This window comes from Molossus molossus, unplaced genomic scaffold, assembly GCF_014108415.1.
Source record: "Molossus molossus isolate mMolMol1 unplaced genomic scaffold, mMolMol1.p scaffold_m16_p_17, whole genome shotgun sequence".
Taxonomy (NCBI): Eukaryota; Metazoa; Chordata; class Mammalia; order Chiroptera; family Molossidae; genus Molossus; species Molossus molossus.
Window position 1 is genome coordinate 29,619,282 of NW_023425352.1, and position 16,425 is coordinate 29,635,706.

Genomic DNA, 16,425 nt, shown 5'->3' on the forward strand with positions numbered 1-16,425 from the left:
GGAGTAACCTTGAGCTTGCTGTGTGACCTTGGTCCTGTAGTGTTGCCTATGTGGGCACATCTGTAGAGCAAGGGGTGGTATTAGATCATCTCTGGAGTCTTCAAGGGAAAGCTCCATCATTAAAAACATCTGCATGCGACTAAAAAAGGGTGCGTCACATGATACTTTGTGTGTCTGGCTGAGTCAGGACATTTACTGGTTTTTCTTTTTTAATGTTTTTAATTGATTTTTTAGAGAAAGAGGAAGAGAGAGAGAGAGAGAGAGAAACATCGATTGGCTGCCTCCTGCACACCCACTACTGGGGATCAAGCCCGAAACCCGGGCATGTGTCCTGACTGGGGATCAAAGCAGGACCTCTGAATCCATGAGATGACGCTCAGTCCACTCAGCCACACCAGCTGGGCAAGACATTTGCTGTTTTTATGTTGATAAAATAATATCTATTTAACGTAGAAATTTTGAAAAGTGTCCAGAAGCAACTATTGTTAACATCTGGACTGTATTAATAAATGTCTTGAAATTAACAATTAGCCTTTTAAAGCAAGTACAATTTTCTATCCTGCTTTTTAAATATTATATCTTGAGTACACACCGATATCATTTCATTCAAAAACATTTTAATGACTATGTCATATTGTATTGAAGGGATATAACATAATTTATGTCCTCCCCACCCCAGTGTTTAATATATTCACAAATATTTGAAATTTTTAATTCTTTCCACTGAGTAGGATTTTCCTACACTGACTAATTTTTGAAAAGTTGATCATCGGCCCCATTATTTTTTCCAAAAGCCAGTCACACCTGCCTGGATAACTGTCTCTGATATTTTCACTAAGACAGGAGGCTGTGAAGACATCTTCCCCCAATTGGTTTCAATATCTCTATAAGATAAAAACTATATCTTCTCATTGAATGTGGTAAAGACAAAAAACTCCTTTTATTTTATCCTCACCCGGGGACATTTTTTTGCATTTATCTTCATATAGAGCGGGAGGGAGAGAGGGAAGGAAAGAGAGAGAAACATCGATGTGAGAGAGACTCATTTACTCTCTCTCACCTGCATGACCCCAACTGGGGCCAGGGATGAACCGAAACCGAGGTATGTGCCCTTAGTGGGAACTGAACCTGGGACTCTCTGGTCTGAGGGCCAATGCTCTAACCGTTGAGTCAAACAGGCCAGGGCCAGACAACTTCTTCTTTTTTTTTTTTTATCCTCACCAGAGGACATTTTTCCATTTTTTGTTCAGGTAGAGTGGGAGGGAGAGAGAGGAACAGAGAGAGAGAGAGAAACATCGATGTGAAAGGAACACATCGAGTGGCTGCCACCCGCACAACCGACCAGGGCCGGGGACAAACTGCAGCTGAGGTACGTGCCCTTAGTGGGAACCGAACCCGGGTCTCTCTGGACCGCAGGCCGACGCTCTAACCGCTGAGCCAAACCGGCCAGGGCACAAAGAACTTCTTAATGCCTTTTTGAAAAGCCCTCACACAAAGCGCCAAGGATAAAATAAATAAGAATACACATACATGTGTGTTTAGTGCTTCATGTTTTGAGTAAGCCTAGCATGCCTCTTTGTACTTGAGGTCAGGCCCTGTGGCCGATGGCGGAGAGGTGTATGATCATGTGAGCAGACGTGTCCTCAGCAGGGCATCATCCACCTCACACCATTTTGTTTCTAACACATGTGTTCCTTTGTATTGCAAAATATTTATCAAGTAAACTTTTCCACTGCAATTTTATAACTGAAATTTACCCCAAATGAAATGCCAGCTCCAAACCAATTAGGATTAGTGGTGTGTTCTAATATGATCTATGAGAAGATTCTCCATCTATTCTAGACCCATTATGAGGAGAATTAAATCATGGGTAGACACTGCTTTATATAAACCATTTATTATACAATCAATCAAAGGCATCTGTGGTGCCATGTTGATTCTTTTTTACATATGTCATTAGCAATTTATTGCCAAATAATTTAAAAATAGTAATTGAAGGGGGGGAAAAGGAGAAACATCTGTAACAAAAATAAATTAATAAAAATTGGGAAAAAGTAATAATTGAAGATGATGAAAGGAGACTTGGGGTGGTGAACACACAATGCACCATACAGATGATTGTATTATAGAATTGTACACCTGAAACCTACATAATTTTAGTAGCCAATGTCACCCCAATGAATTCAATAAAAAATAAAAATAACCATTGGAAAATAAAAACATTTTCACGAATACATTTTATTTTATTTTTGCAACAGTTGTGGTAGGCGTTAAGTCAGTTCTCTGACTGTGACACGGGTTGGTGACTTGTCCAAAGCCACAGAGACTAGTAAATGGGAAGCCACTAGTCACTCCAGGTCCTCTGAGGCTGTCTAGTTTGCTCTCCCACAACCCTCAGCAGCCTCCAGAATTTAAAGTTATAATTTAATCACTTCCATTTAACTATAGAGTTGAATAATTTGAAAGATTGTTGCTGGTGAAGATAATGACCCAACATTTAGTGTTAGTACGTTTTACTGTATTCCTAGATCCTTTAAACAGCCTTTTTGTTTTCATAACTTTCTGTGGACAGATTTTGGAGTTTGACTTGAGGGGGATACCACTGGACTTCTCATCCTCCCTTGGAATTGTTGTGAAAGACTTTGAGACAATTGGACAAAATAAGTAAGTTGATTTCAATGGTTTTTCTCATGTAACATGTTATCTTACTATTGTTTATTTTTGGAAAGACTAAATCTTTAATAATAATAACAATAACATTTTATAACACTTCCAACATAATCATACTTTAATTCCATATCATCCTCCCCTTCTGAGCCAGTATCAGACATGGTAAATCAATCACAGTCCTCTTATCCAAACTTCTATATTCCCAAGGGGCTGCAGACTCTAAGCCACCACTAGTCTGTCCAGTTTGGCACATAGGGTGAAACCTGTTTACACTCCTGAAAGTTCGTGGTTAATTGCGTATAGTCATTTCCCACCTCTGGTGGTTTATCTGAACTGTAGCTATATCGGATACAAGCAGAATAATTTCTTCTCCTAATAATGTGTGACACATGCACAGTTCACTCGAGTTATACTTCCAGCCCCACTTCCATCTTAATGTCTTACTGGCCTTTTAAACCCAACAGATCTAATCCAGTTGCTTTGTCTTACTGCCTCTACCAGTTTCCAGTGAGCAAGGGTTAGGATGGTGCCCATGGTGGCATCGAGGGCTGTCCCCTGGGTAAAGCTGGGGGTTTCTCAAATAGATCTCTGTGTGACAGAATGACCTCAGTAAATTCACCCCAGTCCTTGAGCTGGACTTGGGTCTTCTATAGACTCAGAAGCCAGTCTTAGGTAAACAATTCAAACCAACCTAGCTCACCGGAAACCAGTGCTTAACACCAGGTTTCTTACTTGTTGTTTTCCCATGGAAATACATGCCTGGTGGGAGGGCATTCCTACTCTCTGATCAATGAATTCACCTGTTTGTCTTACCACATGGGAAACAGGATTACGCTTGTATCCTTGATTGTAAGATGTCATTACTTGTAAGAAGTACAATTAAATTTATAACAGATTTGGGGAGAGAAGGAAGCCTGATATTAAGTTCTCGCATCAACTGTAAGAAGCTTTCCAATTTTTAGTGATGTCAGTGTATTTAAAAATGCATGTCTTAGCCTCAGGCACATTTGGTATAATCAGAGGGCCTAGATGAGAACAGTAAGTTGAGGTAGGGTGACCATATGCCCAGATTTGCTCGGGACAGTCCTGGTTTACTGTCCCAGCACAATGGTTAATAATACCCCTTTTGCAGTCCGAGAGGCTGGGTTTGGCCAGTAAATTAGATGGTCGCCCAACCACTGGGGTCTTCTCCCTAATGGCTTCAGACTAAGAAGTTCTGGACAGACATCTATCCCTGGGCAGCGCTTTGGTGAGATCCTTTTCCCCATGTTCTATTGCTGGCAATGCCCCTTGTGGCTAATGCACTGTTTTCTTAAGCTACATAAATACGTAAAGGCAGATTCTGGCCCTACTCTCTTGGACAGAAAACCATTCTAGTTTTTTAAGATTATGTTGCATATCTTAGCTTTGAACCAATTATATGATTATCTCTCCCCCTCTCCAAGTCCTACAGGACAGCTTTATTTCCCATATTTCTAAGTTCTGGGAAGTGGTGGTCAGGCCTCAGTGCAGCCTCATGTATGTTACTAACACTAGTCCTTCTCGTCTTTGCTCTCCTCTTTCTGCAAATGGTACCACTGTTTATATCTAGACCAGCCTTCTCCGACAGAAATACAGTGCAGGCTACAGACATAATGTGAAATTTTCTGGTAGCTATGTTAAAAAACAAAAAGAAACAGGTGAAATTAATTTTAAGAATATATTTTATTTTATCTAGTATATCCAGCCTATTATCATTTCAATATGTGATCAATATTTTTAAAACCATTGCAATGTTCTACATGCATTTTTCTTTTTACTAAGTCTTTGGAATCCAGTGTGTGTTTTGCACTTAGAAGGCGTCTCAGTGCAGGTCAGCCACATTGCAGATGCTCCCTTAGCCACGTGTGGCTCGTGGTCACTGTGTTGGATGGCACAGTTCCAGACCACTGGGCTCAAAACCTCAGGTCTCTCTGGATCTTCTCCCTTTTATATTCTATCCAGCCTGATGCCAAATCGTATTTCTTCTTCCTTTCCATCGTTTGTGTCATGTGTTTTTTACTCGTCGCCGCAGCCACCAGCCTGGTCAGCCTTGATCACTTCGCGCCTCGTCTGATAGAGCGTGACGACAAAGCCTGGCAGGCTGGCTGGCCTTAGCTCTCTCGTCTCTGTTGCACACAAAGTGCTTGCTTTCCTAAAGGCTACATGGTTGAGGGAGAGTCAGAAAACAAACAAATACATGAAGAAATGTATAATGGATCAGGCACTATGACCTGCAGTAAGCGAAGGAGGAAACTGACGAGAAAGAAAGGGGAGTGAAAGGCTAGAGAGGGACTGATGGTCAAGGGAGAAGAGCCAGTTTTATGTGACACAGTGAGAAAGTGACAGTTGAGCAGAGGCCTACATAAAGTGAAGGAATGAGCCATGCAGCTCTCCAGGGCAAAGATTATTCCAGACAGAGAGCACAGCAAGTGCAAAGGCCCTGAGACAGGAGGCGTGTACTTGGGGTGTTGGAGAAACACTGAAGAGGCCAGTCAAGGTGGAGCACAGAGAGCAGGAGAATCAGGGGGCGAGGAGGGATGATATCCGCAGAGCCACAGCACACATGGCTTTGTGAGCCACAACACAAGCTTTGGATTTCATTCCCAGTAGAACGAGAATCTATTAAAGGGTTTCGTATGGTTTGACTTATATTTTAAGAGGGTCTCTCAGGCTTTCTATGTGAAGACTGGATGTTGAAATCAGTCAGGAAGTAAGGAGAACAATGCCGAGAGACTGGTTTATGTTTATTTTACACCTGTTGAAACACAGTGGGGCCCTTGGATGACAGCAGTGGTGGAAGAGGACACATCCCCACCCGAAGGCTCACTTTGGTACTTACTTTGAGCGTTCAGTGTGGATTTCTGGAAACAGAGTTGGTGTGTAGTCTGTCTGGTCCTGGACACTTTCTTTGCAATTTTGAATACAGAAAACCACACTGGGTCCTGTTATAAGGGTCCTTCTAAAAGTTGGGGGCTCCATGCATCTTGCTGATATATGAAACGAGCAGCTGTTACTATGGCATTGTTATGATGGGAATGTTTAGGCCTAACAGAAAAAGGTAGATTTTAGGCAAAACATGAAGCTGGCCTGCATTATGCTGTCAACCGTTCCCTCCTCTGACTTCTCCCAGGAGCCCAGTGTCCTTAGTCATGCTCCCGGCTCCCCCGGCCTGCCCTCTGGGCCACATGTGCACCATCTGCCAGTTCTTTTCTCCAACAAAACTTGTCTGTTCTGAAAAAAAAAAAAAAAGTCCAGCCAGTGTGGCTCAGTGGTTGAGCGTTGATCCACGCACCAAGAGGCCGCTGGTTCGATTCCCGGTCAGGGCACATGCCCAGGTTGTGGGTCCGATCCCCAGTGCAGGGCATGTGGGAGGTGGCCAATTGATGTTCTCTCTTATCAATGTTTCTCTCTCTCTCCCTCTCACTTCCTGTCTCTCTAAAGTCAATAAAGGAAAAAACAAAAAAATTTGCCTGTCCTGTGTCCCAGTCCTTCAAGGTCCTTCTGGTTGAAAGATTTCAAGAAACAGATCCAAGTGATGGTGCAACGGCTGCTAATAGTTCACTGTGTTAACTTCCCAGGATCGGGGACCTGGGGACTGAGACCACTGGCGATTCATCAGAAGGAGTGGACAGTAGGGGAATCTTGGGCCCTGTGGCAAGGTCTTTCAGGGAGGTCCTTGGTCCTTTTTAATTAGATTAGTCCTCTGACCTGCAGATTTTCCTGCATAGCTGTTTCCTGTCTCCAGTGAAAGGCCAGCCCCATCTTCTCTGGAGTGAATAGTGTGTGAAGATAATGCCTGGTTTTGCCTGTTCTCTTACTGTCCTCTAACAGGAATTATGGCTTTTGGCCTTATTTCCACCAACTAAAAATGCATGCCCTGGCTGGTTTGGCTCAGCAGTTAGAGCGTCGGCCTGCGGTCCTGGGAGACCCGGGTTCGGTCCCCACTAAGGGCACGACCTCAGTTGCAGTTTGTCCCCGGCCCTGGTTGGGTTGTGCGGGTGGCAGCCACTCGATGTGTCCCTTTCACATCGATGTTTCTCTCTTTCTTCCTTTCTTTCCCTTCCACTCTATCTGAACAAAAAACTGAAAAAATGTCCTCGGGTGAGGATAAATAAATAAATAACAAACAATGCGTAGACCTTAGCACATTACTTGTAGGAAAAAAAAGTTAATCTCATAGCTGTATGATTATTCAAACTATTTCTGTGTTTTGGCCCTAGATTTTCTTTTTGGCTTTTCTACTGAAGCTTTGGCCTTTGAGGACTGCCCACTGCTTGGTGCTGAAACGTTTTCCTCACCTGGAAGCACAGGGTGGGGGCAGAGGATTTTTCTACCAGCTTCAGGAATGTCTTGTCTGTTGACCCTCCTGTTGCTGTGGAGACAGGCTGTGCAAATAGCTCTCTCTCGGCTGCTGCTCTGGGCTCTCACGTCTGCTGCTCCGGGACCTGTAAGCAAACAGTGCCAGGCTGCCTGGGTTTGCCTGTGCACCCACGCCCACACCCAGAGTGACTGCCCCATCCGATCCAAGCAAGCACAGCGCCAGTGAGTCAGAGCATCCCTCCTCCGGCACTGGGAGCGGGCTGGGCATTCAGGGCAGGCTCTGTGCTTCCTCACCTAACAGTCATCCAACCAGCCATCCAGACTGGATGATGGTGAGAGAAGAGCCAGAGGAGCCTCTTGGTCACATGATGAACATGAAATGATATTTTTAGCTGAAATGTCAGAGGGGAAGTGTTTTCTCAGCGGCTGAAGAATGAGAGCGCCCTTTGCAGCCAGGCAACATGGCCATTACTCAGTGAGGACTAGGGTCTGCTGGGGGCTATGCCAAACTCTTTGAATACCTTATCTCACTGTACTCTCACAGACACCCTATGAAACAAGTCCTGTTTTTCCTCAGAGAGGTTTAGTAATCTGTTCAACATCACACAGCAGGTATGTGTCAGAGTCAGCATTTATGTCCAGGCTTGACTTGTACACTTTACTGAAAACCTCTGACCAATTATAGGAACCAAAATGTAGGTGGAATGATTGATTCTCTTTTGGAAGTAATTTTTCTAATTTTGAAAGAAATAAAGACTCACTATCTATTGGTATCTCTTCCTTAGGAGGAGCAAACATTTTAAGCAGGCATTTTTATCCAACTGAATAGTAAATTAAGTACACTCATGCTCCATAATGGGCAACATAAATTTGGAAAGTATATCTCATCTTCACAATGACCTTGAGAAGTGGAGATGAGGCTTGAGGCTCAGAGGGATTGAGGCTGGGACCCTGATGCCTTAGTATCTGGGCCCTGTTGAACCCCACTTCAGTGCTTGAAGGAGAATTGTCTCCAGGAGCCTGGAAATGTAAGAATGAGAAATATTTATACGTGTTCAGGTATGTGTATGTGCCAGGGAAAAAAAAGACATGCCCAGTAGGGCTTTTGCATTTGCTATTCCGTCTGCATGAACATCTCTTTCCCTCCAACTGCTACAGATGTAAAATCTTGTCATTTGGCCTCGGCATCTCTGAACATCCACCCTGCCATCACTCTACAACACTGCCCTATTTTATTTCCTCCGAGCCCTTCTCGTTAGGGAGCGCATGTGGTATGAGAAGGTGGAGGGAGTCCATCCGGACATGTGGACATTTGGGTTAGGTTTTAGACAAACACTCAAGGATACGTGTGGTCCATGCATCTGCTTCATCTAGCTCAGCTTTCACCATCTGAAATGTTCTGATCAATTTATTTACTCATTTGGCCTTCTCCTAGTGGACAGGAAGGTCTATGGCTATCGTGTTCAATGCTTGAACACCAGCACTTACCCTGGCTCTCAGTAGGCCCTCAATAAATGTTTGTTGAATGAATGAATGAATGAATGAATGAGTGAATGCATGAACAAGTGAGTTTATGATACAACCATGTAAAGAAAATTTAACATTTCTAAAGCACCTCGCATCTGACAATTAGCCCACCGATAATAGACCATTTATGTGAATTTGTCCAGCTCAGCTCTCTGGAACACCTTTTTTATTCCAACTTGGGTTGAAGCTGCAAAGGAGTCAGAACACAAAGAAGTCAGAACACAAGAGAAACAAATACCTGTCCCAAAGCTCATACTCTTTCGCAGGGAGATGTGGAACTTCTCCCTGACACAACCAAAAAACTAGATAAAATATATCTAACAATGATTGCAGATACTGGAAATCAGCAGCATAGGACAGTGATTTCCGAGAGAGTAGGGGGAGATAACTGTGAGTGCCCAACTTAATTCCTAGAGTGCACTTCCAGGCTGCAGTGCTGGGAGAGGGAATTCAGCAGATCCATCATAGTTGTCTCCCAGAGTAGGGGAGGCATAGGTGGGAGTCTAGAACTACACACACACACACACACACACACACACACACACACACGCATGGGAGAAGAGGGGGAGAGAGAGAGAGAGAGTGCTCCTGATTACAGAGGGTTCTCTTGAGTCTTCAGCTGAGTGCTGGTCAGTGAGGAAACTACTTGAGGCAGGGAAAAGAACCATCTGAAAGGAGCAGACAGAATAGTCCTTGAAACATACACAGGGCTCAGAACTGCTAATGCTTCCACCAGCCAGAGTGGAAGAACCTTCTAATCTATGAGCATTGGGTAGAGTACCCAGAAGGATTTTACTTTAGTAATGTGAAGAAAAAACAGATGTATTATTAATAGATAATATTAGTAACGGGCATGGACAATGAAGCCAGTATTATGATTATATTCCATGGTTCAAGTAGAGACGTGGAAGATATAAAAAAGATCCAAATTGAACATCTAGAGATGGAAATTGCAATGTCTGAGACGAAATGACCATAATTATCTCTCTAAGAGTTTGCATTTCTAGTACTCTTATTTTCCCTCCACATGTGTGTTCTTGTGCATTCAAAACCACCATCACGTACCACCCCCCCCAAACGCAGAGCAAAGTTAGAAACATCATCTGAGTAAAAGTCACTGAGCGAGGCATCTGTTCTGCTGTAGTATGAGTAAGAGGGAGCTAAGACCTAACAATATACCTAGGAGGAAATGTACCCAGGCTCTTGCATAAGAGGAGGTGTGGGCGAGTGGTCAGCTGTACAATCACAGGATTGGTTTGGATTTTGGCTCTTACTGATTGGGTCACTCTTGGCAAGTTTCTTCATCTTTAGAAGGGGACTGTAATACTTCCTCAACGACTGGTATACATAAAGACAAATTTTATATAATTAAGGAAAACATTACTTCAATTTTCTAAGAAATGACAAAAAACCTAATATACATTGTGGGCTTACCATTGTGTTAATGCTATTCCACATATGATTGCATTTAATTTATAATGACTGTGAGACAGACTTATTCCTAACTTATAGATGAGAAAAATGTGGCTCAGAGAGGTTCATCAAATTGCTGAAAGTCACCCAGCTTTTTAAGTGGAAGCACATGGATTTAACCTAATATTTAACTCCTTTTACACAGAGTGCAGACCTCCCAAGATTTATTCTGCTTGTGTGTGTGTGTGTGTTTTGGGTTGAGGGCCAGGGTGCCAGGATGTGAAAGTGAGACAATAACAACACACACACACACACACACACACACACACACACACACACAGAGATACACATAGTGGTACTGGGGGTGTAGAGTTAGAAAAAGGTTTTATTTATTTATTTATTTAGAGGAAACAGAAAGACTGGCTGGGGATGGAATTAGTTCGGTGGGATACAGCACTGCTTATGAGAAATGTTCATTTCCCGGTATGTACACAAAAGACCTTGTCTTCACACTTTTAATACTTTCATCTCTCCCAGCAATGAGACTCACTTCTGATGTTGCCACGTGTAAACAGGAGCGTGGGATTTGTTCAGGTGGCCCCCACGGCCTTTCCTTCTCCTGGTGGTTGGTGAGGGGGAGGGGGCGGCCCAAGGTGGAGGCAGGTTTTCTAACTGGAGCAGATGTCGCTGTGGCACCGGATTCTCAGTTGTGGGTTCTTTTTAGTTCCACACTTTCAGTAGAGTGGCAACGCTATGACAGACCAGAGCTGGTTGGGGCTGGCCGGCCCAGGCTGCTGAGGAGGCGAAGTCCACCGTTTGGGAAGGCCGATAAAGCTGCGCCGGCCTGCTGGCGTCTGCTAGCATCTCTTCAGTAAACCTGGGCCATGGCCCTGGAGGGAGACACCCCGAGAGACCGAAAGAGAAAGGCAGTTTGTAATGACAAGAGCTCTAATTATGTTCTAATTGTACTTGGAGGACTATCTCTTAGGATAGGAAGCTTTATAACCTGTAAATCATTTGTAAGGTCATTGGACTATCTTCAATGATATATCCGTTAATTTATTCACTCAGCAAATATTTGCTAATGTCTGCTGTGTGTCAGATACTGCTCTAAGCACTGGGGGTGCCCCCTCCATGCCTTCATGTGGGGTGTACCTCTGAGTGGAGGGAACAGATGATCAATAAATCCACATATAGTATATCAGATGGTAATCAGTACGAAGAAGAAAAACAAAACAGAAAAACAGAAGAAAATGACAGGGTAAGGGATGCTTGTGTACATGCACGCTAGTTTAGACATGGTTTTTGTTTGGGGTCTGTTTTTTTTTTGTTTTTTTTTTTTGGTACATGCCCCTAGCAGGAACCGAACCCAGAACTTTCTGGTCCTCAGGCCAATGCTCCAACCACTGAGCCAAACAGGCCAGGTAGGGTATAATGAAACATCTTATGAGATGTATGGCTTTAAAAACTGCATTCAGGTCCCACTACATTGGATTTTATTAGAATTCAGCTTGAAGTTTACTTGTAGTCTAACACTGAAAATAAAAATTATTTTCAGAGTCATGATATGTATAGCATTGAGGGTGAGGAAGGAGCTATTTGATGTATGTAAGAGAAAGGACTGATTTGAAGAACTCTGCACAGTGATTGGACAGGAGTGGATTGGGTAGTTATAATGGGTTGGTTCTTACCTGTTCATTCATGCCCCCTGCCCAGACTCCTGCATAGACAAGCCTGCCTTCCTGGGATTTAGGCCATGCAGGAGTTCATTGTTTTTTTTGTTTTTTTTTTATCCTCACTCGAGGACATTTTTCCATTTTTTGTTCAGGTAGAATGGGAGGGAGAGAGGAACAGAGAGAGAGAGAGAGAGAGAGAGAGAGAGAGAGAGAGAGAAACATCGACGTGAAAGGGACACATCGAGTGGCTGCCACCCGTACGACCAGCCATGGCTGGAGACAAACTGCAACCGAGGTACGCGCCCTTAGCAGGAAAGGAACCCGGGACTCTCTGGACTGCAGGTCGACGCTGTAACCGCTGAGCCAAACCGGCTAGGGCCGTGCAGGAGTTCAGATCAGCTTTCCCTGCAAGTCCTGGCCTGGCCTTGACATGCTTTTTTTTAGGTCCCCTTTTCTAGAGCAGGGTGTGAAATAATAATAAAAAGTGACTGTTATGCACTTACCACATCATCCTTTTAATCCTCACAACTGTCGAGGTAAGAAACATCCAGACCTGTAGAGAATTTTTATGAGTTTATTTGAGCCGAACTGACAATTGCTGGGAAGCAAAATCTCAACAGATTGAGAAAATGCTCCAGAGAATGGCAATTTTGCAGCTTATTTTATACATCAGAATGGAAGGAGGAGATGTAAGGAGGATTACGTGAAATTCATTGGTGGTAGATTAAGGGGGCAGGAGAAGGCAAAGCGGGAAATGTCTGGGATTGGATAAAAAGTCAAATGGGAAGACATATTTCTTTTACACTGGTGGGTACAGGATAGTTAACAATGAACATTTACAGCACAAAGAGATAACAACGAGGGGCTCCTGGTCTAGGGCTCTGGTGCAGAGGCTGTGCCCTGATGGGTCTGGGAAAGGAGATTACTCTGACATCTATCTCAAAGGTGTGTTATCTTAGATGCAAAAACTACAATAAACAGGCTCAAGTTGGGTAAAGATTGACCTCTGCCAAGGAATCTACAGGCCTAGGACGTGAGTGACTACCTGCCATGATCCACTTTTAGTCAGGAATTTTATGTTCAGACCATCCTGTGTGGCTACATTGGGTCTCTGAGTTTGTAAGGCCCAATGTAGGCATCCCCTGAGCTTGTCAGGTTTATATGTGGCCCCCTTTTTTTTTATCCTCACCCGAGGACATTTTTTTGTTCAGGTAGAGTAGGACGGAGAGAGAGGAAGAGAGAGAGAGACAGAGAGAGAGAAACATCGATGTGAAAGGGACATATCGAGTGGCTGCCACCCACACGACCAACCAGGGCCAGGGACAAACTGCAACCGAGGTACATGCCCTTGGCAGGAACCGAACCTGGGTCTCTCCGGACCGACGCTCTAACTGCTGAGCCAAACCGGCGAGGGCATGGCCTTCTTTTTGTCCACACAATAATACTATTAGGTAGGAGCTTTCATTGTACCCATTTTACAGATGAGGAAACTGAGACTCAGAAAAGTTAACCTGTAGTACAAGGATAAGTACATATTAGCTAGCTCTGCCTAGCTCCAAGTTCTTTTTTTTTTTTGTATCCTCACCCGAGGACATTTTCCCATTTTTTGTTCAGATAGAGTGGGAGGGAGAGAGAGGAACAGAGAGAGGGAGAAACATCGATGTGAAAGGGACACATCAAGTGGCTGCCACCCACACGACCAACCAGAGCCGGGGACAAACTGCAACCTAGGTACATGCCCTTGGCAGGAACCGAACCCAGGTCTTTCGGGACCGCAGGCCAGTGCTCTAACTGCTGAGCCAAACTGGCCAGGGCTGCCTAGCTCCAATTTCTTAATCACTATGTTATACTGTCCTCCTTACCTCATAAGGTCCAAGTGCTGGCTGGATGGATACATATGGATGGATGGATGGATGGATGGATGGATGGATGGATGGATGGATGGATGGATAAAGAAGTGAATGAACACATGAATGAATGAATGAATGAATGAATGAATGAATGAAAACTACTACCTTGATTTTAATGGCTGAGGAGTTAGGCAGAGGCAGAGTGTAGGAGCTCTGCTAACCCACCCAAGCAGGCAAGTGCAGATTCACATCTTTGAGGTCTGAATGAACAGGAGAATTGGTCAGGTGCAAATAGCAAAATAGCAGATTACAGTCATTTTTTTCAAGAAATAATTATTGAGCATCTCCTACATGCCAGGCATTAAGCTGGTCAACCTTCTTCCCCTTTGCAGTCACAAAGTAATTGACCCTGGCCCTGATGCCTCATTGACCGGGAAGGCTTTGATACGGAGACCTGGCCTTCCACTTAGCTCCTGCCCTCGCTCAAGGACACTGTTGGCAGCAAGGGTGGCAGAGTAGGGAAGGCCTGGCAGAAGGAGAGTTGCTGCTGGCCCTGAATCCTGCCAATCCTGCCACAGTCTCCAGGCTAGATCGGTGATTCCAAAACCTGGGAATGGAGTTTTTTAAAAGTACAGAGCTCAGCCCCACCCCAGGGCCGGGGAGGGGGCGGGGGTGTTGTACACAGCCGAGTTTGGAACCACTGTGTGGACCAGTGTTTCTACGTTTTCTAAACCGCCTGCCCCCTTTCGAAGAACAAGAGCAAGGGCTCAAGTCTCTCTGACCATCAAGTTAGGAGAGGAAGCCACTGGAAGGGTGCACATGACTAGCTCTGCCAAATAGGTTTTAAAGGGGTTTCGCTTAGGACTTTGTTGTATTAAATAATTGGATGTCTAGGACCATTTTTCAAATATGAGCCTATGTTATTACATTGAGTGTTCTTCTAAAAGTCCACACATCCCCTTCTTCCAAGATCCAGCTTTGCCGGCCGCCTTTCCAACCCCCAGCCTCCACCCACCCTGCCCCAACAAGGCCATTGTTTCTCAAACATCCTGGGTATAAGAATCAACTAAAGAAAAAGTCTGACTCAGGGTCCTAGGAATCTGTAACCACCTGATGATTCTGCTACAGGGAAGTCTGGGGAACCACATTCTGAGGAGTGATTTAGGAGCTAATTCAGAGAGTGGAGATGGGTGGTTGGAGACTTGAGAGGGTCTCCCACTGGTGAAGCAGGTGGGTGACCTGGGGAGTGCCCTCTGAGGGTGTTTTGCTTGGCCCTCCCACTTTCTGCCTTGGGGACAGGGGAGGAGCTCGCTGGATCCTGGCCCAGAGGAGGGGCAGGGGCGACCGCCACCCCACCCCAACCTGAGTCCCTGCACTAGCCTGGCCAAAACGACAAGGCTCAGCTGGCTGAGAGCGCAGTGTTTCAAAGAATGGGTAGGTCATGGTCCTTTCAGGTTTTCTACAGGGGACCTGGAGCAGCTCAGGAAACTATTTGTCCCCAGCCCAGTTGGGAACTGTTATCCCGCCTCAGAGGATGGAAAGTCTCTAGGGGCAAAAACAGTACAACATGTGATTACTTTCCAGCCTCAAGACAGTTTTCCTTTCCTCCATGAAGGCATTGCCAGTAAACCGTCCAAATGTAATCCATGTGGGCTGCGTCCCTGCTGCACAGACAGCTCCGTGAGCTCCCTGCTGCAGAGTCAGCCACAAGCCTCTTACTCACCCTAGTGGCATGCGGCACTTAGCATCTGCCTCCACGCCGGCGCTCTTCAAACACACGCTCTTTTTTCTTGAACAAGAGAAAAAAAAACACAGTTGTAGAAGTTCTGTGTGACTAAGTTGACTCGTTTACAACTAAACTCTTTTGTTCCCTGAATCATAACAGCTAATCTTTAAGTCGTTACTCCCGCTGCTTAGAGCTAGTTGGACGTCACAGGGAGCCCCAACTTGAAACCGCATGGACACTGATGGAACGGGAGCAGGTCTGGCTTTGTCTTCGTGTCAGAATACGTCTGCATTTTATTAATTCCACAAGTAAAGCTGGAGAGCCAAAGGGCCTTGAGATTCTTTCACTGTGGAGTTTCCTTTCGAGACATGGTCCGTCTGTTTTAGTGGTGGGTGGAGTCCATGGGGAGACTCTTATTTTTCCATGAAAGTACAGGGCAGTGTTTCCCCATTACTGTCACATTTTAACATATTTATAGTGTTAGTAATATGAAAGAAAAAAAGTTATTGGTTTACTGTCATCTCCTTTAAAGGAAATTGGCTTGTGGTCCGACCGAACTGTTCTTATGCCCTGAGGAGGAGGCCAAGTCATCATTTCCCAGACGCACAGTATTTTGTATCCAGGCAACATCATAGGAAAGAGGCCAGGCCAGGCCTGGTGTGCCTCTGGTCCCGCAGAACTCAGACTTCCCCTTGGGGTTGTTTTCTTCAACTTATAGGGAAAGGTCTTAGAAGTTGTAACTGTTTGCATTTTTCTTCAGTTCAACCTAACTTTTAAAAATATTTTGGGGGTTTCATCTAAGCATACAATCTTTACTTCAGAAAAAAAAGAAATTCAAGTTTTCTTTTCTAGACTCTGTACCCTCCCCCCCAACACACAAACACATCAGAATTTTATGATGAAAGGTGGATCTTAAAAAATGGGACTAAATGTTTCTGAAAGAAGAAATTGAGGTGAGACTTTAGAATTGGCTTCATTTATTTTATTCCATTCCTGGTCAGTTATCTGTTATCACCCTCTCATACCCTCTCCTGGGAAAGGAAAGCAGCAGATAGTGGTTGAGTCGGAATGAAATTATAAAACCATTCAGGGCCATGAAAGGCCAGCACATGGGCTTTGTGTTTTAGGCAAGCCCCGTCTCTCCAGTTAGCCACAAGTCCCACCACCCCCTATTGTCTTACCTACCACTCACTGGGTTTCACATTTCTGTTATTGGCCTAAC

General features: G+C 44.5%; 1 protein-coding gene across 1 annotated transcript in view; it reads left to right on the top strand.

Annotated features, from left to right (window-relative positions):
- Window positions 1-16,425, top strand: part of MYOF (myoferlin) — a 150,332-nt gene that overhangs the window by 22,704 nt on the left and 111,203 nt on the right. The window contains exon 3 of the mRNA XM_036265292.1: window positions 2,573-2,664. Within this exon, the coding sequence (XP_036121185.1) occupies window positions 2,573-2,664 (92 nt within the window). The remainder of the gene's footprint in view (window positions 1-2,572; window positions 2,665-16,425) is intronic.